The sequence below is a fragment of the Anolis carolinensis genome, unplaced genomic scaffold, assembly GCF_035594765.1.
Source record: "Anolis carolinensis isolate JA03-04 unplaced genomic scaffold, rAnoCar3.1.pri scaffold_13, whole genome shotgun sequence".
Taxonomy (NCBI): Eukaryota; Metazoa; Chordata; class Lepidosauria; order Squamata; family Dactyloidae; genus Anolis; species Anolis carolinensis.
This window is the reverse complement of record NW_026943824.1, coordinates 1598777-1624262: the sequence shown is the minus strand read 5'-3', so window position 1 is coordinate 1624262 and position 25486 is coordinate 1598777. Positions and strand designations below refer to the sequence as shown.

Here is a 25486-nt window from a genome sequence, read left to right as displayed (position 1 = left end):
AACACTTCCCAAGCTTTTAGGACTGTGTGATGTATTTTCGGATGGTGTGCACAGATCCCAGTAGGGTGGCCTTTTGCAGTTATTATTATTATTATTATTATTATTATTATTATTATTATTATTATTATTATTATTATTATTATATCTAATTGTATACGTTTCTATGCTATTCTGATGCTTGTACATTTTCTGTTGCTGGTCATTTATATATATATACTAGCTGTGCCCGGCCACACGTTGCTGTGGCAAAGTAGGGTGGTATGGGAAATAAAGTATTGAGAAATTGGTGGTAGTTAAGGTAAAGATAATCCAGTGCAAAGTAGATAATATAAAATTACAAATGGGTTATATAGCTGTGTGGAAGGGCCTTGAGTCTACACTGCCATATAAACCAGTGCAAATTAGATAATCTGTGCAAGAGGCCTAAGTGAGGCCTAAGTCTGCCTGTCCCCTGGGCTGAGTTGGTTGCTAGGAGACCAAGTGGGCAGAGATTAGCCCTCTAACTGGCAGCAATTGGATAAAAACAATTATTCCTTTCCCTTTAATTAAGACTTTATTTTTCTTGTCTTTTTGTTGTATCAACCTAGAGGCGTGGATGATGGGTTGTGTTGTCAAATTTCGAGGTTGGGGGGCCTGTAGTTTTGTTGTTTTGCCGGTCGCCGTGATGCCATCACTTATATATATAACATGCTCATGGAGACACGAGTCCCGCACCACGTCCCAACCTCACCTTGCATCTCCTGCCTCCTCTTCTCCAGCTCGATCTCGGCGATTTCACTCAACAAGGTGATCCCTTGCAGGAAGGTGTGCTCTGGCGAGAGGGAGGAGGACACTTCCAGGTTGACCACCGCCTCCTGGGTGATGCCATCGCTCGGCAGGAAGGAGCACGCCTGGGGCAGTTCGGCTGCCGCCGCCAAGACGTTCATGCCAGCTAAAGGGTCGTCTGGTTTGATGTCCAGGTGTGGGACTTGGCAGGAGGCCTCCTCACCCCCCAACATGGGCTCCTCCTCCTCTTCCTGAAATGTGCTAGGAAATTCCCTCCTTGTCCGGGGAGAGCGGATGTGAGGCATTTCTGAGATCACGCAAGGACCTTCTGGCCGAGGGATGAGGTCCGCTTCAGGTAGTTCAGTGTGCAACAAAGCCCCATTGTAGTCAATGTGGACCGGGCAAGATTCAACGTCACTGGTGGCTTCCACTTGGGACTCCAATTCCACGGAGCAGGGCATCCCTTGATAGGCAGGCGGGCACTCCTGGAGAGCGTCTTCTTCGTCCTCTTCTTCATCTTCCTCCTCGTCTTCATCGTCACGTTCTTCCTCGCACTGCAGGGCTTTGGCATGATGCAACAGAAGGGCGCAATTGCTCACGTCCTGGACGGGAAGGGCAACCGAGTCTGCCATGCTCAAAGCCTCCATCTCCGGCTCACAGAGAACATCCTCCTGGTTTTCGTCCAGCTCCACCTCTGTTTTCACCCTCTCTTCCAAAGACTCCTCTTCCTCCACAGTCTGGATGGGTTTGACCATTTTGGACGGGGAGAGATGGATGGGTTTGACCTCGGGAGAAAGGGCCAGGCGCTCGGGGTCTCCGGTGGGCAGCGGGACGTCCGGAGCCAGGCCGTCGGCATCTGAGGCAGCGGTCGGCTGAAGGAGGTACGGGTAATGTCTCCGGAAGGATGCTGGGAGGGACTGGAATGGGTATCCCGATGGAATTTCTACAACAACAACAACCAAAGCAGATAAGATGAATAGGAACCCTTTGTCCCCGGAAATATCCCCAAATTTGAATCAAGTTGTTTCCCCAACTGTCACAGATAAGATATTAGCCTTGGGAATAGAAAGTCGCTCTCATTTTGACCACAGTAGGCATTGATTATTATTTATTAATCAATCCATTGATTAGAAGTCAATGTGTTTGCATACGAGCAGGAAAATCAGTTCCAAAGAAAAGCACATACTGTATATACTCGAGTGTAAGCCGACTCGAATAGAAACCGAGGCACCTTATTTTGCCACAAAAAACTAACGTATTGACTTGAGTATAAGACGAGGGTGGGAAATGCAGCAACTACTGGTAAATTTAATGTGTTTGCATATGAGCGGGAAAATCCGTTCCAAAGAAAAGCACATACTGTATATACTCAAGTATAAGCCGACTCGAATAGAAACCGAGGCAACTTATTTTGTCACAAAAAAAACCTGGGAAAATTTATTGACTTGAATATAAGACAAGGGTGGGAAATGCAGCAACTACTGGTAAATTTCATGTGTTTGCATATGAGCGGGAAAATCCGTTCCAAAGAAAAGCACATACTGTATATACTCGAGTACAAGCCGACTTGAATAGAAGTCGAGGCACCTTATTTTGCCACAAAAAACTAACGTATTGACTCGAGTATAAGACGAGGGTGGGAAATGCAGCAACTACTGGTAAATTTCATGTGTTTGCATATGAGCGGGAAAATCTGTTCAAAAGAAAAGCACATACTGTATATACTCGAGTATGAGCCGACTCGAATAGAAACCGAGGCACCTTATTTTGCCACAAAAAAACTAACGTATTGACTTGAGTATAAGACAAGGGTGGGAAATGCCGCAACTACTGGTAAATTTCAAAAAAATTACATCCCTAATGTAAAAGTGCAGAACTGTTGGAGACTAGCCCGGAGGGGAAGTAAAGGAGAGAATTCCAGGAGAGCAATAAAACAAGCCTTTTATTATTATCACAGCTGATGATAAGGCAAAACAGCTGTAGGTACCCACATTTTGGCCGTCGCAACATATGCGTAGCAAACAAAGAATTTATACCTCTTGGCTTATCTAGAATTGACCAATGGCTGAGGATCTTCCCCACCTTCCACACCTACTTGGCATAAGTGATACCTGTGACATCACTTGTTGATTTCAAGCTAACTTTTGGTCTTGGAACTTCCTGGAGAAAGGCACCAGCTCACAGGAAGGGAAGGACACATGCCCTGTGTTGCACATACTACTTTGGTTCATACCAAGTGCTTCTATTGTCTATATAAAGGCTATATGATATATGCAGAGGCAAAGCTATGTTAGGCAAAAGTTTACTATTTCTGGCTTATGGTCCCTACATTACCACCAAACCCAGACATGCTGTTTGATGCAGGAAGGGCGTGAGGCAGGAGAGAAAGCAGGAAGGAAGCAGGAAAGAAAAAGGAAACCAAGGGGAAGGGAGAAAAGCACACGGGTGCTCCGCCGCCGGGCCGCTCTCTTACCTGGGAACAGGGCCTGATACGGACTGGAGGCGTCCTTCTCCAGCTCCAGTTCTTTCTTCTCCACACTCTCGGGTCCTTCCTCTTCCTTTGGAGGCATGGTGGGGACGGGGGGCGGAGAAGCGGGGGGCGGGCTAGAGGGGTGGGAGATGGGAGTCGCGGGGTAGGAATAGGCCGGTTGCGTAGGCGGCTCTTCCATCTTTTGGATAACCTCAGCTTTGAGCACAGACACGGGCGAGGCCCTGGGAGACAGGAGAGGTGGACTCACGGCCTTGCTGTAGGACGCAGACAGGCTGGGGGACAGAACGGGGGGCTTCCGGTGCAAGAGGCCGGCGTTGGAAGGGGCCAGGCCGGCCTTGGCGCTCTCCAGGTTTCGCTTGGACAGCTTCTCTTCCATCTCCACCCGCTGCTCGCTAGCTTTTAGCCTCTCCTGTTGGGAAAAGGGAGCCAATCTAAAGCAGTGATTCCCAAAGTGGGTGCTACCGCCCCCTGGTGGGTGCTGGAGCGATCCATGGGGGCGGTGATGGCACATATTAGGACATGGGGGCGGGGCCAGAGGAGTGGGCGTGGCTTCTTCCCAAGTGCCGGAGACAGGGCTGAGAATCTATACCTCTCCTGAGGCACTTGTTGGGACACAGGGGAATGGGGCGGGGCCTCCTTCCAAGAGCCTGAGACAGGGCTGAGCCTCTATATTTCTCCCGAGAGGCCTTTTAGGACTAAAGGGCAGGCCTGGGGTGGGGGCGGGCCTCTTCCCAAGAGCACGAGATAGGGCTGAGCCTCTATACCTCTCCTGAGAAGCATTTTAGGACTAAATGGCGGGGCTAGGAGTGGGGGCGGGGCCTCTTTCCAAAAGCCCGAGACAGGGCTGAGCCTCTATATTTCTCCTAAGAGGCCTTTTACGACTAAAGGGCAGGGCTGGGGTGGGGGCGGGGCCTCTTCCCAAGAGCATGAGACAGGGCTGAGCCTCTATATTTCTCCTGAGAGGTCTTTTAGGACTAAAGGGTGGGGCTGGGGTGGGGGCGGGGCCTCTTCCCAAGAGCGCGAGACAGGGCTGAGCTTCTATATTTCTCCTGAGAGGCCTTTTACGACTAAAGGGCAGGGCTGGGGTGGGGGCGGGGCCTCTTCCCAAGAGCATGAGACAGGGCTGAGCCTCTGTATACCTCCCCCAAGACACTTGTTAGAACATGGGGGCAGGGTATAGAGGTCCAGCCCCATCAGGCACTTGGGAAGAGGCCCCGCCCCTTCCTCTAGCCCCACCCCCTGTGTCCTGGCAGGCACCGCAGGATAAGTATAGAAGCTCAGCCCTACCTCAGAGTTCGTAACTCCGCCCATCCCAGTCCTGGCTGTCCATTTGTGGCCCCGCCCACCTCCCCTCGCAGCCCTGCATCTTGGACTAAGGGAGAGGCTCAGCCCCGCCCTCTTGAGCAGGAGCCACGCCCACCCCTTTAAGCCACGCCCCCTTTCCAGGAGGCGCTGAGTCCTATTTTTTCTGGAAAGGGGGCAGCAGGCCAAATAAGTTTGGGAGCCACTGATCTAAAGGGACTCTTCTACATGTTGCAAGAATAACAGATGGGCTCGTGGAGGACTCTGGAACCTACCACCAGCTGCGCACTCCTGTGCAGCTCCATGGCATGTGCTGCCTGCTGCTGGAGGATGTACAGCTCATGCTGGCGGATGAGTTGCTGGTGAGACAAGAGCTGGAGCTGGTGGGCATGCTGGAGAGAGTTCCTCGTCGGGGGGTACACAGCGGGCCAGAGGGGTGGCGCGCGATCCATCAGCTCCGCTGGAATTCATTACGAGACAACAGGCAGCGAGTCAGAACAAGATGGTAACGCAAAACAACAAGCTCAGGGTGTATTTGCAGAAACCAGTGAGGAGTTGCAGCAACCATATCTATCTATCTATCTATCTATCTATCTATCTATCTATCTATCTATATATATATATATATATAGAGGTAATGTACGTTTGTAGGACTGAGTAAACAACAAAACCACTGAACCAAATCACACCAAATTTGGCCACAATACACCAAAACATTCAAGGTATGTCTTTCACTCACACACACACCCAAAAAAAACATGGATTGGCCTAGGTATAATACCGCCAGGCATTGAAGCTGCAAGGCTATTCAGTGCAATTTAACCAGATTAACCTTGGTAGAAGGCGGCCAGGCTTTGAAGCAGCAATACTACTCTGTCCTATTGAAGCTGGCCAACTGAAGATTCCCCTAGGTAGTAAGCAGCCAGGCTTTGAAGCAGCAAGGCTATTCACTGTAATTCTACCAGCCCAAAAAACTATTCCCCTAGAACGCAAGTTCCAAAGCTTCCAAGCAGAAAGCCTATTCCGTTGCATTCTAACTCACCAAACAAGGATTCCTATAAGAAGAAATCGGCCAGGCTTTGAGGCTGCAAGGCTATTCAGTGCAATTTAACCAAACCAACAAAGGATTAACCTTGGTAGAAGGCGGCCAGGCTTTGAAGCAGCGATACTACTCTTTCCTATTGAAGCTGGCCAACTAAAGAGCCCCCTAGGTAGCAAGCAGACAGGCTTTTAAGCAGCGAGGCTATTCATTGCAATTCTAGCAGCCCAAACAACCATTCCCCTAGAACGCAAGTTCCCAGGCTTCCAAGCAGAAAGCGTATTCCGTTGCATTCTAACTCACCAAACAAGGATTCCCATAAGAAGAAATCGGCCAGGCTTTGAGGCTGCAAGGCTATTCACTACTACTATTCTATGATTCTATTTGGATGTGATTTCCTGCTTCTTGGCAGGGGGTTGGACTGGATGGCCCATGAGGTCTCTTCCAACTCTACTATTCTGTGATTCTACTATTCCTCCTGGCCAACAAAGGATTCCCATATGTCACGGCAACGCGTGGCCGGGCACAGCTAGTAACCATATAAACTAACTTGATTTGAAAACTGTATTTGACTGCTTTACCGCTATATTGTGCTTTGCTTGAGGAGGGTCAAGTTTGATAATAAACCATGTTGTAGTTCAGGCATGAGCAAACTTCAACCCTCCAGGTGTTTTGGACTTCAACTCCCACAATTCCTAAGCTTATTAGTCTAACTCAGGGGTCCTCAAACTTTTTAAGCAGGGGGCCGGTCAACAATCCTTCAGACTGTGGAGGGGCCGAATTATCATTTGAAAAAGAAATACGAACAAATCCCTATGCACACTGCACATGTCTTATTTGTAGTGCAAAACAACAACAACAATGAAAGAACAATAAAATATTTTAAAATGAAAACAATTTTAACCAACATAAACCTATCAGGCCAATGAGATAGTCAAGTTAATTAGGATTATTGTTATTGTTGTTGTTGTTGTGTGCCTTCAAATCAAGTGGGCGAGCCTAAGTCAAAAATTATTTATTTATTCATTTACTACATTTATTTACTACATTTATATCCCACCCTTCTCACCCCGAAGGGAACTCAGAGCAGCTGTATGTACATACAATATATTATATTATTAGCATAGCACAATATTAGCATTATATATTACTATATTGAACTATACCACTATACTGTAATATTATATGTAATATATAACATGTAATTAATATTATTACAGTATATGGTATTATTATTAGTATTACATTGTGTAAAATGATAATATTATCAATATCATATGTATATATAATATATTATTTAAATATTATATTATAAATGAGGGCGGGGGCCAGGTAAATGACCTTGGAGGGCCGCATCCGGCCCCCGGGCCTTAGTTTGGGGACCCCTGCTCTAAGCTATTCTACTACACCCATGTCTGGTGTAGTAGAATGGTGTCCCTAATATAAAACAGCAAAACCAAGGCTTACTTTTTTTCGGACACTCACCAAAGTGTGGCAGGTGCTCACTGGGGATCACGACAAGCTGGCCAGACTGAGGGTCCCTGGCAAACTGGTAGGCGGAAGACAAGGCTCCACCGATGGTCGCGGGGAAGCCGGGAGCCATGCCTTGGTGCAAGGAAGGGTGGCCCAGTCCTGGGAGGACGACAGGGGTCACTTGGGAGAAATACACTTTAAAATGTCACATTAAAACAAAGTAAAACCATTTTAGTAGAGTATAGACCAGGGGTCCTCAAACTTTTTAAGCCGAGGGCCGGTCCACAATCCTTCAGATTGTTGAGGGGCCGGATTATCATTTGGAAAAAAAAAAATACAAACAAATTCTGATGCACACTGCACATGTCTTATTTGTAGTGCAAAAACAACAACAACAACAACAATGAAAGAACAATACAATATTTAAAAATAAAAATAATTTTAACCAACATACATTTATCAGGATTTCAATGGGAAGTGTGGTCCTGCTTCTGGCTAATGAGATAGTCAAGTTAATTACAATATTTAAAAATAAAAATAATTTTAACCAACATACATTTATCAGGATTTCAATGGGAAGTGTGGTCCTGCTTCTGGCTAATGAGATAGTCAAGTTAATTACAATATTTAAAAATAAAAATAATTTTAACCAACATACATTTATCAGGATTTCAATGGGAAGTGTGGTCCTGCTTCTGGCTAATGAGATAGTCAAGTTAATTACAATATTTAAAAATAAAAATAATTTTAACCAGCATACATTTATCAGGATTTCAATGGGAAGTGTGGTCCTGCTTCTGGCTAATGAGATAGTCAAGTTAATTACAATATTTAAAAATAAAAATAATTTTAACCAGCATACATTTATCAGGATTTCAATGGGAAGTGTGGTCCTACTTCTGGCTAATGAGATAGTCAAGTTAATTACAATATTTAAAAATAAAAATAATTTTAACCAACATACATTTATCAGGATTTCAATGGGAAGTGTGGTCCTGCTTCTGGCTAATGAGATAGTCAAGTTAATTACAATATTTAAAAATAAAAATAATTTTAACCAACATACATTTATCAGGATTTCAATGGGAAGTGTGGTCCTGCTTCTGGCTAATGAGATAGTCAAGTTAATTAGAGTTGTTGTTGTTGTTGTTGTTGTTGTTGTTGTTGTTGTGTGCCTTCCAGTCATTTCAGACTTTGGCCAAGCCTAAGTCTAAAATTATTTATTTATTCATTTACTATATTTATTTATTACATTTATATCCTGCCCTTATTTGTAGTGCAAAACAACAACAACGAAAGAACAATACAATATTTAAAAATGAAAACAATTGTAACCAACATAAACCTATCAGGATTTCAATGGGAAGTGTGGGCCTATTTCTGGCCAATGAGATAGTCAAGTTAATTAGGATTGTTGTTGTTGTTGTTGTGTGCCTTCAAGTCATTTCAGACTTTGGCCAAGCCTAAGTCTAAAATTATTTATTTATTCATTTACTATATTTATTTATTACATTTATATCCTGCCCTTCTCACCCTGAAGGGGACTCAGAGCAGCTTTATGTACATACAATATATTACTACATTGAACTATACCACTATACTGTAATATTATATGTAATATATAACATATAATTAATATTATTATATGGTATTATTATTAGTATTATATTGTATAACATTATAACAACAACAACAATAACAAGAACAATGAAAGAACAATACAATATTTAAAAATAAAAATAATGTTAACCAACATACATTTATCAGGATTTCAATGGAAAGTGTGCTCCTGCTTCTGGCCAATGAGATAGTCAAGTTAATTAGAGTTGTTGTTGTTGTTGTTGTTGTGTGCCTTCAAGTCATTTCAGACTTTGGGCGAGCCTAAGTCTAAAATGTATTTATTTATTATTTATTTATTTACTGCATTTATTTACTACAGTAGAGTCTCACTTATCCAACATAAACGGGCCGGCAGAATGTTGGATAAGCGAATATGTTGGATAATAAGGAGGCATTAAGGAAAAGCCTATTAAACATCAAATTAGGTTATGATTTTACAAATGAAGCACCAAAACATCATGTTATACAACAAATTTGACAGAAAAAGTAGTTCAATACACAGTAATGCTATGTAGTAATTACTGTATTTACGAATTTAGCACCAAAATATCACGATGTATTGAAAACATTGACTACAAAAATGCGTTGGGATAATCCAGAACGTTGCATAAGCGAGTGTTGGATAAGTGAGACTCTACTGTAAAACAATCTATGGTACCTCTTGCAGTTTCCACGCTGATTTCTCTCTATTCTAGTTTCAATGTAGTCATGAATAATGAATAATATATTAATAATATAATAGTAATAATATGGTAATATGCTACAATAATAATAGAATAATAATAGAATGATATAATATTCTCTCTATCTATCTATATCTATATATATAAAAGAGTGATGGCATCACGGCGACGCACAAAACAACAAAACTACAGGCCCCCCAACCTCGAAATTTGACAACACAACCCATCATCCACGCCTCTAGGTTGATACAACCAAAAGCAAATAAAAATAAACTCCTAATTAGAGGGAGAGAAATAATTGTTTTTATCCAGTTGCTGCCACTTAGAAGGCTAAGCTCTGCCCACTTGGTCTCCTAGCAGCCCAGTGTTAATAAAAGAATAAAAAATAAAATAAATACAAATAATACAATAAAAAATAATAAAAAACACTAAAAAATTAATACAATAAAATACTATAATAACAGAAAATAACTAAAAATAATAAAATATAATAAATAAAAATATAACTTACAATAAAATTAATTTAAAAAATGCAAATAAAGTCAAATAAAAATTACACAACAATTTTTAACCAATACCACCACCACTTTGCCACAGCAACGCGTGGCCGGGCACAGCTAGTATGTATGTATGTGTGTGTGTGTGTGTGTGTGTGTGTGTGTGTGTGTGTATATATATATATATATATATATATATAAATGTAATGTGCATAATTCCCATGGAGTAAACAACAAAACCACTGGACCAAATCACACCAAATTTGGCCACAAAAGACATTAGTCATCCAATCCATCTGCATGCGGCAGCGTGTCAGCAAAAATGGCTAGGCGTGTCAGTGCTGACACGCGTGTCATAGGTTGGCCATCACTGGTATAGACTAAGTGATAACTCCATAACTAGCAGCTGCGATCATGCCCAATCTGTATATTCCCCTTGCTGACGACTCACCATACGGATGGCCGGCTAGCCACACGGAAGAGCTGCCCGTCCTGGGAAGCCACGGGTGAGTTGCCAGGTGGGATGCTGGGTCAGCAGACCACCGCCCTGAGCCGGCCAAGGGTGGCCCTCCCGTCACCATGAGGTTGGCGTTCAAGCCGTTGGTGGCACAGCCAGCCGGATGGATCCGAGCAAAGTCCGCCAGTTCTTTGCTTTCTCTACAGGGAACAGAGGCAAGTGAAGATTACGAGTCTGAAGCCGGCCCTTGATAAGTTAACGTTCTGGGTCTACAATATGTTAACTGCGAGTGGCACACACCTAAAATGCCTAGGTTTAAAATAGTCCCTGACTTTTTAAATGTAATAATCAAGAGTTTCGCATCTGCAGGTTTGACTTTTATGGATTTGATTATTATATCTATATATATAAAAGGGTAACGAAATTTCGGCCTAGGACAAAACAACAAAACTACACATCCCAGAAACACTAAACTTGGCAGCCCAACCCCTCATCCATGCCTCTATGTTCATACAACAGAAAGAAAAGAAAAATCAAGTCCTAATTAGAGGGAGAGGAAGAATTGTTTTTATCCAATTGCTGCCAGTTAGAAGGCTAAGCTCCGCCCACTTGGTCTCCTAGCAACCCACTCAGCCCAGGGAACAGGCAGAGTTAGGCCTCACTTAGGCCTCTTCCACACTGCCTATAAAATGCAGATTATCTGATTTTAACTGGATTATATGGCAGTGTAGACTCAAGGCCCTTCCACACAGCTATATAACCCATTTATAATGGACTTAATGTAAGGTAAAACCTTTACCCTTTACCTTAACTACCACCAGTTCCTCAATACTTTATTTCCCATACCACCATACTTCGCCACAGCAACACGTGGCCGGGCACAGCTAGTATATATATAAAAGAGTTCTAGAACTACATAGTATTTGTATGGCAGGCATGGGCCAACTTCGGCCTTCCCTCCAGGTCTTTTGGACTTTCCTAACAGCAGACATACTATAGAATCATTCTCAGGCATAGCAAATTACTAGAGAGACTATTTCCTCTACTGGATCCGGGTAACTGAAACCGCATACAGGAGTCCTGTGGTTACGGAGTCCTACTATACTTAGGAGTCCGCCTAAGAAAGCTCACCTGAGGAGCTTCTCTTGGTCTCGTTCCAGACGACTTGCCAGGAGGTGACTGTCTCGATGGCGCGCCCGATCGTCCCCACAGTCTTCTTCTGAACGCCCATGCCCTACATGACAAAGATGAACCGACTCTTTATAAATATGGATGTGTGTTTATCATTCTCTGGTGGTTCTTGCACATGCTTACTTTATAGAACTCCCTCCAATTCTGGGCTACACAGTTCAAAAGAAATATTGACTCTAAGCTGGAAAGTGTCCAGAGGAAGAGGGTAACCAAAATGATCAACGGTCTGGAGACTATGAATAATAATAATAATAATAATAATAATAATAATAATAATAATAATAATAATAACAACAACAACCCAGGAGCAAGCCATCAGAACAAATGCAATTAAGGCCAAGATCAAAAAATCAGCTGATGACCCAAAATGTAGACTGTGCAAGGAAACCGACGAAACCATTGGTCATATCCTCAGCTGCTGTAAGAAAATTGCACAGACAGACTACAAACAGAGGCACAACTATGTGGCCCAAATGATTCATTGGAACTTATGCCTCAAGTACCACCTGCCAGCAACAAAGAACTGGTGGGATCACAAACCTGAAAAAGTATTGGAAAATGAGCACGCAGAGATACTGTGGGACTTCCGAATCCAGACTGACAAAGTTCTGGAACACAACACACCAGACATCACAGTGGTGGAAAAGAACAAGGTTTGGATCATTGATGTTGCCATCCCAGGTGACAGTCGCATTGATGAAAAACAACAGGAAAAACTCAGCCGCTATCAGGACCTCAAGATCGAACTGCAAAGACTCTGGCAGAAACCAGTGCAGGTGGTCCCGGTGGTGATGGGCACACTGGGTGCCGTGCGAAAAGATCTCAGCCGGCATTTGGAAACAATAGACATTGACAAAATCACGATCTGCCAACTGCAAAAGGCCACCCTGCTGGGATCTGCACGCATCATCCGAAAATACATCACACAGTCCTAGACACTTGGGAAGTGTTTGACTTGTGATTTTGTGATACGAAATCCAGCATATCTATCTTGTTTGCTGTGTCATAATAAAATAATAATAATAATAATAATAATAATAATAATAATAATAATAATAAAATATCACACAGTCCTAGACACTTGGGAAGTGTTCGACTTGTGATTTTGTGATACGAAATCCAGCATGTCTATCTTGTTTGCTGTGTCATAATAAAATAATAATAATAATAATAATAATAATAAAATATCACACAGTCCTAAACACTTGGGAAGTGTTCGACTTGTGATTTTGTGATACGAAATCCAGCATGTCTATCTTGTTTGCTGTGTCATAATAAAATAATAATAATAATAATAATAATAATAAAATATCACACAGTCCTAAACACTTGGGAAGTGTTCGACTTGTGATTTTGTGATACGAAATCCAGCATGTCTATCTTGTTTGCTGTGTCATAATAAAATAATAATCATAATCATCATCATCATCATCATCTTCCTGACTGTAAGAAGAACTGTTCAGCAGTGGAACTCTCTGCCTCAGAGTCTGGTTGAAGCTCATTCCTTTGAGGCTTTGAAACAGAAGCTGGATGGCCATCTCTCAGGGGTGATTTGATTGTGCTTTTCCTGCATGGCAGGGGTTGGACTACATGGCCCGAGTGGTCTCTTCCAACTCTGTGATTCTATGTATTTTGGGGTCCCTAAAATATTCCCTTTTCCCATTTTTGCCAAGGCTCTGTACCACTAACCTTTGAGAAAGTTGGAGGCCAACTGTAGTCGATATAGCTGGTTGTTGCACACACAAAAATAGCTGGAAAAATATCTGTGGGAATTATTTTTAAAGGAGTTGGGAGGCTTTGGGAGTCATTGCTCACTTTCTGACTTAAGGCCTTATTTAGTTTTATTCTATTTCTGGCTACGGTTGGCTTCTGGTGCCAAGGGGCAAAAAAGAAAAGGTGCATTTAACCAAGATTTGCTTTACGCATTTCTCTCATCGGTCCTTTCTCTCCACCTTGGTTGTCTCTTTATTTTCCAAATTGCACAGACATACATAAAATATGCACGACTAATGATCAGGAAAAAAAATGCATTAAAATGTTTGCATCAAGAAACGGATAAACGTGCACGAAAATCCATGTCGGAAGAAAAGTCGTAGCTTGTGACAGAATTGAGACTGGAGGCAAATGTTGGATGAGATTTAATGGATGGATTTAATCTGAATTGTTTTTTAATACTATTGCATAAATAGTATTTTATAGCATAAAATAAATCCCAAAAAAAGGGGGATAGAAAGAGGTCTCCATCCCAAGATGGAAACCCTCAAGATGAAGGTTTCCTCGCCAAAAAAATAAAAATAAATGACCAAAATAGCCCTTGCTTTTCGGGGTTTTCTCTCTTCGTGGGAGCAAGCAAAGTGAATAAATAATGCAAAATAATCAACAATGGCTGGGGAATGGAGGGAGAGATGGGGGAGAAAGGAAGGCCTTGTTTTCGCCCGTAAAAGCCAAACCCGTCACTTAGCAACGCGACAAAAAGCGGGCCTTGTTTTCCCCTCCCCGCGGGCTCCGTCCACCGCATTTTGGGCTCCGGCCAAAGCAAAAGGACAGGCTGTGGGAAAGAAATCAACGGGGCAGCCACGAAGGCCCCGGAATGACAACAACAATAGGCCGAAACCGGCGGAGGATGGACGGCATTGAGAGAGCGCCAAGTCTCAATTTCGCCCGAAAATAAAGCAACACGTCTGGCGGAGCGGGCCGGAATTCACACACTGGCCCCAGGCTTAATACAACACCACACACTATACACTAGGCTTGTGCATTTTGGTTCAACCTCGATACATTTCCGCTGTCCAAATTTCGGGAGACTCCTAAATCCATTTTCGCGTGCTTTCCAAAAACGGGCACGTAGCCGAATAGCATCCAAAAAATGCAGCTAGTTTCGACCCATTGGCAACAAATGGGAGGAGGACTTTGCACAGCTCCCCTTCCCATCATTTGTAGGGCTATTGGGATGAAAATGGCCACACTTGGAGGACACATTTACCACTGTTAACCCACCAAGTTTCGGAACGTTTGGGTCATCCCCTGATTTTTAGGAATTTCTTTAAAACCATGTTTTTGGAGAATATTATTTTGCAATTCAGAGAAGGTCCTCAAACGCGTGTGCACACTCATCCATCAACCCGTCCCATACTTTTCAAATTCCTAGACCCACTAAATAAAAAGAATCAAGAAAATAAAAGAAATATCTAAAAGATTCAATGCTAGAGAGGGACCAAGCCAAGCCAAAAAATAAAGCTGAGAGCAAGGAGCAAGGCAATCGGATTGAAGCTCTTCTCTGGAGCCAGGATGGCGGGGTATAAATAAAGTATTATTATTATTATTATTATTATTATTATTATTATTATTATTATATTGTATGACACAGCAAACAAGATAGACATGCTGGATTTCGTATCACAAAATCACAAGTCAAACACTTCCCAAGTGTCTAGGACTGTGTGATAAAATTATTATTATTACTATTATTATTATTATTATTATTATTGTATGACACAGCAAACAAGATAGACATGCTGGATTTCGTATCACAAAATCACAAGTCAAACACTTCCCAAGTGTCTAGGACTGTGTGATAAAATTATTATTATTACTATTATTATTATTATTATTATTATTATTGTATGACACAGCAAACAAGATAGATATGCTGGATTTCGTATCACAAAATCACAAGTCGAACACTTCCCAAGTGTCTAGGACTGTGTGATAATATTATTATTATTATTATTATTATTATTATTATTATTATTATTATTATTGTATGACACAGCAAACAAGATAGACATGCTGGATTTCGTATCACAAAATCACAAGTCGAACACTTCCCAAGTGTCTAGGACTGTGTGATATTATTATTATTATTATTATTATTATTATTATTATTATTACTGTATGACACAGCAAACAAGATAGATATGCTGGATTTCGTATCACAAAATCACAAGTCGAACACTTCCCAAGTGTCTAGGACTGTGTGATTATTATTATTATTATTATTATTATTATTATTATTATTATTATTATTATCTGCTGGGATTTTAATGGATTGTCCATTATTTTATTTTGTGTATCGTTGAAATATGTTGTGTCATTGTTTCGGGCTTGTCCCTGTTGTGAGTCCCTTCGGGGAGATGGGGAGGGATATAAAAATAAAGATTATTATTATTATTATTATTATTATTATTTTATTATCTGAGAGCAATGGAGGCACTCGCTCCATTAAATAGACACAGCTTGTGTAAGACACATCAGGGCGTTTTTCTGTTCTGATTGGCTCAACGTTCAGGACGGAAAAAAACGTGGTAACTTGAGACCTTGCCATTATGGCCAACTGAACAAGCCGAACAAGACGGATTGGTCGAAGGGAACCGACCAAACCGAATCTATGCACAAGCCTATCACATACTATACATCAGGCATGGGCCAACTTGGGCCCTCCAGGTGTTTTGGACTTCAACTCCCACAATTCCTAACAGCCAGGCTCTCATTCCGCTTCCGGGATTTGAACCTGAGACCTTTTGGTCCACAAAATTTCTGAAATTTACCACTCTTGGCTTATACTGGAGTCAAAGTTTTCCCAGGTTTTTAATGGTAAAATTAGGTGCCTCGGCTTATACTCGAGTATATATGATATATCTATCTATATAAAAGTGTAATGAAATTTCAGCCTAGGACAAAACAACAAAACTACACATCCCAGAAACACTAAACTTGGCAGCACAACCCCTCATCCATGCCTCTACCTTCATACAACAAAAAGAAATGAAAAATAAAGTCCTAATTAGAGGGAGAGGAATAATTGTTTTTATCCAATTGCTGCCAGTTAGAAGGCTAAGCTCCGCCCACTTGGTCTCCTAGCAACCCACTCAGCCCAGGGGACAGGCAGAGTTAGGCCTCACTTAGGCCTCTTCCACACTGCCTATAAAATACAGATTGTCTGATTTTAACTGGATTATATGGCAGTGTAGACTCAAGGCCCTTTCACACAACTGTATAACCCATTTATAATGGACTTAATGCAAGGTAAAACCTTTACCCTTGACCTTAACTACTACCAGTCCCTCATACCACCAGACTTCGCCACAGCAACGCGTGGCCGGGCACAGCTAGTTCTTTTATAAAAACAGATTTTGTCCTGGGAAAAGTTTGTTTTATATGAATCCAGATCAAAACTAAGACATCATTAATGTCCGCTTAGGCAACACCGGGACCGGAACAAAAGAGATGTAAATTCAAAAGAGGCTTCCAAATGGCAAAATCCATTTGAAGGTGGAATAGGATGCCTTTGGAAGCGATCCTATGCCTATCTTTTAAATTGTCTGGTCCTTTTTCCAAAGGACATGGCTGCGTTCGTCTGCAATATCAATATGCAAAAGAATCTCGCGGCGTCTTTGAGAGGAACCGAAAGACATCCGTTGCCTCTGCGAAAGAAAGTCTACGCGACAACTCCTTTCTTTCTGTTCGTCTCAAAGGTGCGACAAAAACCCTTTTGTATTTTTTCTTTGTAAAACAAGTGTGACACCGCATGGCCGGCCCAATTATTGCAAGAAGGGCTGCTCAGTATGCCAAGGTGCGTCGGAGGAGGTAGACTTCAGTCTCGGAGAGCTTCTGCTGCCAACTCCTCTCTCCGCGCCAGTCTCAAAGGTGCGACAGGATCCCTTTGCATACTGATATTCCAGACTAACAAGGCAACCGCCTTTGAATCCCACCGCTCAAAGCTGTTCAGGTGACATTTCTGCTCCCGCGGAGCCTTGGCTTCTATTCCCAAGGAAACAAATGCTTGAAGTCGACATTCAACAAGGTGGGAGTCACCTGTGATGATTACTGCATGTCCCATAAAGCTGAGATGTAAAAGTACTCCAATAAGGAAGCGATAGACTGAGGTTGGGAAGGAAGGTGTGTATGAGTGTGTGCGCCTTGGTGACTCTATGAATTTATTGGGGAATATTCAGAGGTACTTTGCGATTGGCTTCCTCTGAAACAGACCCCACAGCACATGGTATTCCTTGGTGGTCTCCAAGCCAAACACTAACAAGTCCTGATCCCTGCTTAGCTTCCATAATCATAGGATAAAAGTATAGGTTTCCCCTGACGTTAAGTCTAGTCGTGTCCAACTCTGGGGGTTGGTGCTCATCTCCATTTCTAAGCCGAATAGCCAGTGTTCTCCATAGACACCTCCAAGGTCATGTTGCCACTGGCATGACTGCATGGAACGCCGTTACCTTCCCGACTGAGCAGTACCTATTCATCTACTCACATTGGCATGTTTTCGAACTGCTAGGTTGGCAGGAGCTGGGGCTAACAATGGGAGCTCATTCCGCTCCCGGGATTTGAACCTGGGACCTTTTGGTCTGCAAGTTATTAACAAATTAATTATATATTAATTCAGGCTGTGGCACAGGCTGGAGAGCAAGCCAACTGTAACCAGCTGCAATGAATCACTCTGACCAGGAGGTCATGAGTTCGAAGCCCGCTCGGAGCCTATGTTTGTCTTGTCTTTGTTCTATGTTAAAAGGCATTGAATGTTTGCCTATATGTGTAATGTGATCCCCTTCGGGATGAGAAGGGCGGAATATCAATGCTGTACATAATAAATAAATATACGGAATATATATATATATGGAATTAATTATATATACATTTTTAAGGTTTTTATAATGTGTTTTAACAATGTTATTAATGGATCTGTTTATATTGTTTTGCTTTTATGATTGCATTTTGGGCATTAAATTTTGCCAATTTTTGTAAGCCGCCCTGAGTCCCCTCGGGTGAGAAGGGCGGGGTATAAATGTTGTGAATAAATAAATAAAAGACCCTCCCAATAAATGTGTAGCAGAGTAACTTATTAGCAACAGCATGACCCAGCAGCAGTAGCCAAAAGTGATAAAAAGAACAAAAACACACAGACTAATGCTATCTCTTTACCTTTACCTTTGTTAAAAAAAAAATTCGTGTCAGGAGCAACCGGAGTTACTTCTGGAGTGAGAGAATTGGCCGTCTGTAAGGATGTTGCCCAGGGGATGTCCAGATGTTTTGATGTTTTACCATCCTTGTGGGAGGCTTCTCTCATGTCCCCTCATGGAGCTGGAGCTGACAGAGGGAGCTCATCCGCACTCTCCCTGGGTGGGATTCGAACCTGGCAGCTTTCAGGTCAGCGAACCAACCTTCAAGTCACGAGGCTTTTATTCCCTAGGCCACTGGAGGCTCACCTTTGTTAATAAGCCCACTCGCCCAATAGTTGTGCTCAGAGAATACCCATAGCAGAACCACACTTTCTAAATGCAATCCCCGGCCTCACTGCCAAGGACTTACCTTTGACGTTGCTCAGGGAAAGAGAACGGTCCCGGTCCACCAGGCCTTGTCCCATCTTGGAGCCGCCGTTGTTGTCCTTTTGCCGGGCCACAGCCACGGCAATGCCCACGGGCAGGTGCCGGACCTCCACCTCTCCCTGAGAGCCAATGCTCTCGCGCCCGAACGATTTGGCACTCTCGGGGCGCTCGGGCTCCTTCTTCAGCTGTTTGCTGGCCTGGTGAGGAAGCAGTGGCTGGGTCTTGGAAGAGCCTTGCTGGTTGGGGTCGAGCTTCATGTTGCCGAGACCCCCGAACGGGCTCCTCTTGCCGCTGCCCTGGCGGGTCGAAGCCTCCTTGGCGAAGCTGCCGCTGTACTTGATGAGGCTTTGCATGGCCGAGCCTTCGCTGTGAGAAGCCGGGTGGAGGTTTTCAGGCGCGCTCCGGGACACCACTGCCGAGGACCGTTGCAAGCTGCTGGGGTCGAGATACACCTTCTTGGCCTCCTCCTCCACCCGGTTGACGTGGTTGTGCTGGGCGGCTAGGACAGCCATCTGCGTGGTGGCAAAGTTCCCCATTTCGAAAGGTTTCCATTTCTGTTGGCTGTGATCGAGATGCTGCCGGGAGGAGGAAGAGGAAGAGGAGTTGGTAGAGGAAGAGGACGAAGATGAAGAAGGAGAGTCCAAAGTGCCATATATCTTCGCCGCTTCTTTGCAGCCAGAGCGTTGAAACCGGTCCCGGTCGCGGTGTTCGGTTTCCGATTTGAGCAAGTCTTTTGAGGCCAGGAACTCCCTGCTTTCTGGGGAGCCGAGCCGCGGCCGGTTGAGGAAACTTTCCGAGGCCGCCTGCTTCTTCAGCACCATGGCGTTGGCCCGGATCACGGAACCTTTTTCCCGCATCAGCTCCATCCTTTTGGCCTCGATGTGCGCAGGGAAATCTTGGGAGGAGAGGTTGCGGGAGGCGTCGGACAGACACCGGTCGGGCACGGCTTGCAAGACGCCGACACGAGCGGCAACGGGTGTGTCTTTCTCCTTCGCCTTGCAGTTGTCCCGGGCTTGGGAAGCGATCTGGATGGGGCCGTTCCTTTCGTCGTACGCCTCGACGGAAGGCACGAAGGTGGGCGCGATGACTTTGTGTTCTCTCCCGGGATCCTTGCTCAAGGGGAAGATGGTGTACATGTTGGAATGGGCCGGGTGGGGAGGGAAGGCGGGGGACGGCGGCAGCTTCCCCGGCTGGGTCGAGGACGGGCAGCTGCAGGCGGCGTGCAAAGCGGCGGCCGAGCCCGTCGCCGAGTCGGCCCGCTTCTGTGCGTGAGCAGAAGGCCTCATGTTCTCGTCGTGCCTGTTGGGCTCCTTGGCGCAGCGCTCTTGCTCGGACCCCGCCGCTTTCCCCAAGGCGTCCCCTCCGCCGTTGCAGTTGCTGAGCGAGGAGGTCTGCAGCGGGTTCTTGCACTTTGGTTCTCCGCAAAGGGCCGCCCGGTTTGGCATGTGTTCGGCGAGGAACGGGGACGCCCGCTCCCCTCCGGGCTTGGCGGCCTTCTCCAGGCCGCCCACTTTCCTGTCGCTGTCGGGTTTCGTGTCCTGCGTGAGATCCACCACGCTGTGCGGACGGGGCTCCTCGCGCAGCTTGCTCTCCTTCTTGGCCCCGGACAAAGAGAGGTCGCTCCGGTACGACCGCTCCTTGGCGGCCGGGTCTTTTGGGTTCCTATGTAAGTGCCCGAGGTCCTTTTCGCGGAGAAGGGGGCTCGAAGCGTGGTTGGCCGCCGCTCTTGGAGGAGGGCCCTGCGGGTGCAAAGGCGGCTGCCCCACGTGGCCAGCGAGATAAAATCCATCTACAAAAACAAGAGAGAAAGGGACTTGGTCTAAGATTACGAAAAAACACAAATTGTAGTCATCCCTCCATAGCCATGAGTGGCCCGAGCCTGGACTAACTACGTAGCAAAACCCTAGAAAGTCTACTTGTCTAGATCCTTCAGTATATAATAATAATTATAATTATAATCTATATATATAAAAGAGTGATGGCATCACGGCAGCGGACAAAACAACAAAAGTAAACACCCCACAACCTCAAAAATTGACATCACAACCCCTCATCCATGCCTCTAGGTTGATACAAAAAAAAGAAAAGAAAAATAAAGTCCTAATTAGAGGGAGAGGAATAATTGTTTTTATCCAATTGTTGCCAGTTAGAAAGCTAAGCTTCGCTCACTTGGTCTCCTAGCAACCCACTCAGACCAGGGGACCCTTTACCTTAACTACCACCAATTCCTCAATACTTTATTTCCCATACCACCATACTTCGCCACAGCAACGCGTGGCCGGGCACAGCTAGTAGTTATATATAATGATACATCACATAGTCCTAGACACTTTGGAAGTGTCACTTACTGAAGCTGACAGTAACAGAGTTAAGGCTAACATGTTGCTATTCATTTGAAAATTAATTTTCTGTATATACTCGAGTATAAGCCTAGTTTTTCAGCCCTTTTTTAGAGCTGAAAAAGCTCCCCTTGGCTTATACTCGCGTGAGGGTCCTGGCCGGCTTCTATTCAGGTCGGCTTATACTTGAGTATGTAGATATTCAGAGTTGGACAGTCTTATCTTATTAAAGTCTTATTATTATCTTAAATTATAGTTTCATATAAATATTCAAAAACATTTAACCTACTGATGCCTCAAATAATGCAATTTTATTAATATCTATTTTTATTTTTGAATTTGACCCGTAGCTGCTGCATTTCCCACCCTCGTCTTATACTCGAGTCAATAAGTTTTCCCAGTTTTTGTGGTAAAATTAGGTGCCTCGGCTTATATTGGGGTTGGCTTATACTCAAGTATCTATGGTATTAGGGTTAATTGCTTGAGTGACTATTAGAAAATGGATGTCAAATTAATCATTTTTTTTTTAATTTTTGAAAAAAATCAATTTGCATTATTACAATACGACCAGAAATGACCAACCGGCCTCCAAAATGTAAGAAATTAAAGTAGCACAAGGTGTTAATTTTCATTCAGAACATTAGGGTCACTGGCATTAAAATGGTTAGAACAACCTTTTAAAGATATGGATATGGATTAATTTGAGTGAATGGCTTGTCGTCATAGAAGACGGAGCGACAGCACCCCCTGTGGCTGGAATCGAGCACAACACTCAGGATGCCGAAGTTGGAAAAATGTCATATACAGTAGAGTCTCACTTATCCAACATAAATGGGCTGGCAGAATGTTGGATAAGCGAATATGTTGGATAATAAAGAGGCATTAAGGAAAAGCCTATTAAACATCAAATTAGGTTATGATTTTACAAATGAAGCACCAAAACATCATGTTTAACAACAAATTTGACAGAAAAAGTAGTTCAATATGCAGTAATGCTATGTAGTAATTACTGTATTTACGAATTCAGCACCAAAATATCACGATGTATTGAAAACATTGACTACAAAAATGCGTTGGATAATCCAGAATGTTGAATAAGTGAGTGTTGGATAAGTGAGACACTACTGTATATATATGTAATGTGCATATCCAACGTTCTGACGGCCCGTTTATGTTGGATAAGTGAGACTCTACTGTATCTATTTTTATTTCTGAAATTTACCACCCTCGGCTTATACTGGAGTCAATGTTTTCCCAGTTTTTTTGGTGGTAAAATTAGGTGCCTCGGCTTATATTCGGGTCGGCTTATACTCGAATATATACAGAAAATACTTTTTTTTGTTTTGTTTCAGTGTTGAGGTGCACATTAGAATCAATGGCGCATTAGACTTGAATCAACATGGGTAGTTTATAATGTTTAATGACATTGCTGATTCAGATTTGGACCCAGAAACCAGACTCTTCTTGAAGGCCAAGCCACACATAAGGTGGGATCAACTCACCTTTTGGGGACTCGAAGAGGCTGTGCTGGCCCAGCTGAGCAAGCAAAGGGCTCCCACTGTTATGGGGCTCCAGGTGGCTCAAGGGAATGTACGATGGATACAGACCGTTCGGCAGGTGGGAAAAACCTGGAGAAAAGGGAAGAAAGAGGGCAGGGATGTCAATGGACCCATGGAAGCATTTGCTGCAATAAGTCTGTTCCATCTTTCAGGGTCATTCCACTAGTCCAATGATGGGCAACCTTTTGCGCTTGGTGTGTCAAAATTCACCAAAAAACCTAGCATGACTTGGGTGGTGTGTCACTTCGAGAGAAAAAACCATAATTTCACAATATATATAGTTTAAATAACAAAAATATATAATTGTAATATATAACTGTATTTAATCAATCAAAAACTATTTACTACCATTATTTCCATGTGCAACAATCTATGGGACCTCTTGCAGTTTCCACGCTGATTTCTCTCTATTCTAGTTTCAATGTAGTCATGAATCTATAGATATAAATGAGTGATGGCATCACGGCGACCCACAAAACAACAAAACTACAGGCCCCCCAACCTCGAAATTTGACAACACAACCCATCATCCATGCCTCTAGGTTGATACAACAAAAAGAAAAGAAAAATAAAGTCCTAATTAGAGAGAGAGGAATAATTGCTTTTATCCAATTGCTGACAGTTAGAAGGCTAAGCTCCTCCAACTTGGTCTCCTAGCAATCCAAAAATAATAATAATAAAAAACACTAAAAAATTAATACAATAAAATACTATAATAACAGAAAATAACTAAAAATAATACAAGAAAATAATAAAATATAATAAATAAAAAGACAACTTACAATAAAATTAATAAAAAATGCAAATAAAGTCAAATAAAAATTACACAACAATTTTTAACCAATACCACCACCACTTTGCCACAGCAACGCGTGGCCGGGCACAGCTAGTAATGAATAATATAATACAGTAATAATATAATAGCAGTAAAATGATAATATACTACAATAATAATAGAATAATAATAGAATGATATTATATAGCTATATATATAAATGAGTGATGGCATCACGGCGACCAACAAAACAACAAAACTACAGGCCCCCCAACTTCGAAATATGACAGCACAACCCATCATCCACGCCTCTAGGTTGATACAACAAAAAGAAAAGAAAAATAAAGTCCTAATTAGAGGGAAAGGAATAATTGTTTATTAATTGATAATAAGGAGGAAAAGCCTATTGAACATCAAATTAGGTTATGATTTTACAAATCATGATGTTTTGGTGCTTAATTTGTAAAATCATAATCTAATTTGATTTTTAATAGGCTTTTCCTTAATCTCTCCTTATTATCCAACATATTCACTTATCCAACGTTCTGCCGGCCCGTTTATGTTGGATAAGTGATACTCTACTGTAATAATAATAATTGAGTAAAATAAATGTAATAGTAGCAACAATATTAATGAAAAATAATAAATGTAACAATACCAATAATAATAGAGAAAAATAATAAATGTACCATATATTCTCGAGTATAAGCTGACCCAAATATAAGCCAACCAGGACCCTCACCAGAGGTAAACCGAGGGGAGCTTTTTCAGTCTTAAAAAAAGGGGCTGAAAAACTAGGCTTATACTCGAGTATATACAGTATACCTTTCTGTTTAATTGCTATTAAAAAATTAAAAAATTTCCAGGGAGCTGAGCAATATTTTTTCTGGAATGGGGGCAATAAGCCAAATACGTTTGGGATCCACTGAATATTATAAGGCACATTTCAATCTGAAGTTGGCCACCTTCTAGACACATCTGTTGAAAATAAATCATGCCAACAAGGAGGGGATATTGTTGGCTGTTAGTACGAACCCGACAGGTTCCTGAAAGTGGCCAAACGGGCAGCCCATGTGCCCCCAAAGCTAGGCTTGCTCAACCTTCTTGTGCAACCACAACAACCACAGCCATCTCCCGAAGGGAAGTGTGTGATAACTCTTGCACACGCTCGGGTTGGCTTGCGCCCAGATCTCACGCTTGCACGCCACATCCAGCTCCGGTTTCTGCAATAAAGGAAACCAGTCTTCCATGGCTGTGCCGCCCACCTTTCCCTGAAGGCCCCCAATCTTGAAACGCTCCACAAATGTGGGTTGTGCGGTTGGGGTCGCTCGACAAGGAAGGTGGTCAAACAAGGAGAGCTTTAGGTCGTGATAAGCGAAGCTGCCAGACTCCGGATCTTGCACCAGAGCGTGCAAAAAGGAGGGCAAGATGACAGTTGTGCAATTCCAAGAATGGGAAATGCCACAGCGAACAAACTTGCAGAGCTTGCTGACTGCAATAAAAGAAAACAGTGGGAGGAGGCCTAAAAATAGGACTGGCTCTGCAAATGCAAAACTCAGAATATATGGCTGGAGTCCGGCTTTATTTCAGACACAAGTAGAACTGAATGTCAAAAGATTTCCCATTTCCTAAATGCGGCTAAATATTACATTTATTTTGGAGTCCAAAACAGTCCAAATAAGCGAGACTCTATTGCATTTATATTTGGCAAAGCATTGAGCTAGAGCAGGCATGGGCAAACTTGGGCCTTCCCGTTGCATAATAAGGAGGGATTAAGGAAAAGCCTATTAAACATCAAATTACATTAGTAAGGTAAAGGTTTCCTCTGATGTTAAGTCCAGTTGTGTCCAAATCTGGGGGTTGGTGCTCATCTTGATTTCTAAGCTGAAGAGCCGGCGTTGTCCATAGACACCTCCAGGTCATGTGGCCATAGGCATGACTGCATGGAGCGCCATTACCTTCCT

At 43.1% G+C, this 25486-nt stretch overlaps 1 protein-coding gene across 5 annotated transcripts in view; it reads right to left on the bottom strand.

Annotated features, from left to right (window-relative positions):
• tnrc18 (trinucleotide repeat containing 18) overlaps positions 1 to 25486 on the bottom strand; it is a 101070-nt gene that overhangs the window by 41191 nt on the left and 34393 nt on the right. For all 5 annotated transcript variants that reach the window (XM_062964625.1, XM_062964626.1, XM_062964627.1 and 2 more), the window contains exons 3-10: positions 22691 to 22816; positions 18833 to 20638; positions 11459 to 11561; positions 10322 to 10527; positions 7083 to 7229; positions 4834 to 5018; positions 3239 to 3665; positions 731 to 1708 (exon numbers count right to left, since the gene is read on the bottom strand). In XM_062964625.1, coding sequence (XP_062820695.1) covers positions 731 to 1708; positions 3239 to 3665; positions 4834 to 5018; positions 7083 to 7229; positions 10322 to 10527; positions 11459 to 11561; positions 18833 to 20638; positions 22691 to 22816 — 3978 coding nt within the window. The remainder of the gene's footprint in view (positions 1 to 730; positions 1709 to 3238; positions 3666 to 4833; positions 5019 to 7082; positions 7230 to 10321; positions 10528 to 11458; positions 11562 to 18832; positions 20639 to 22690; positions 22817 to 25486) is intronic.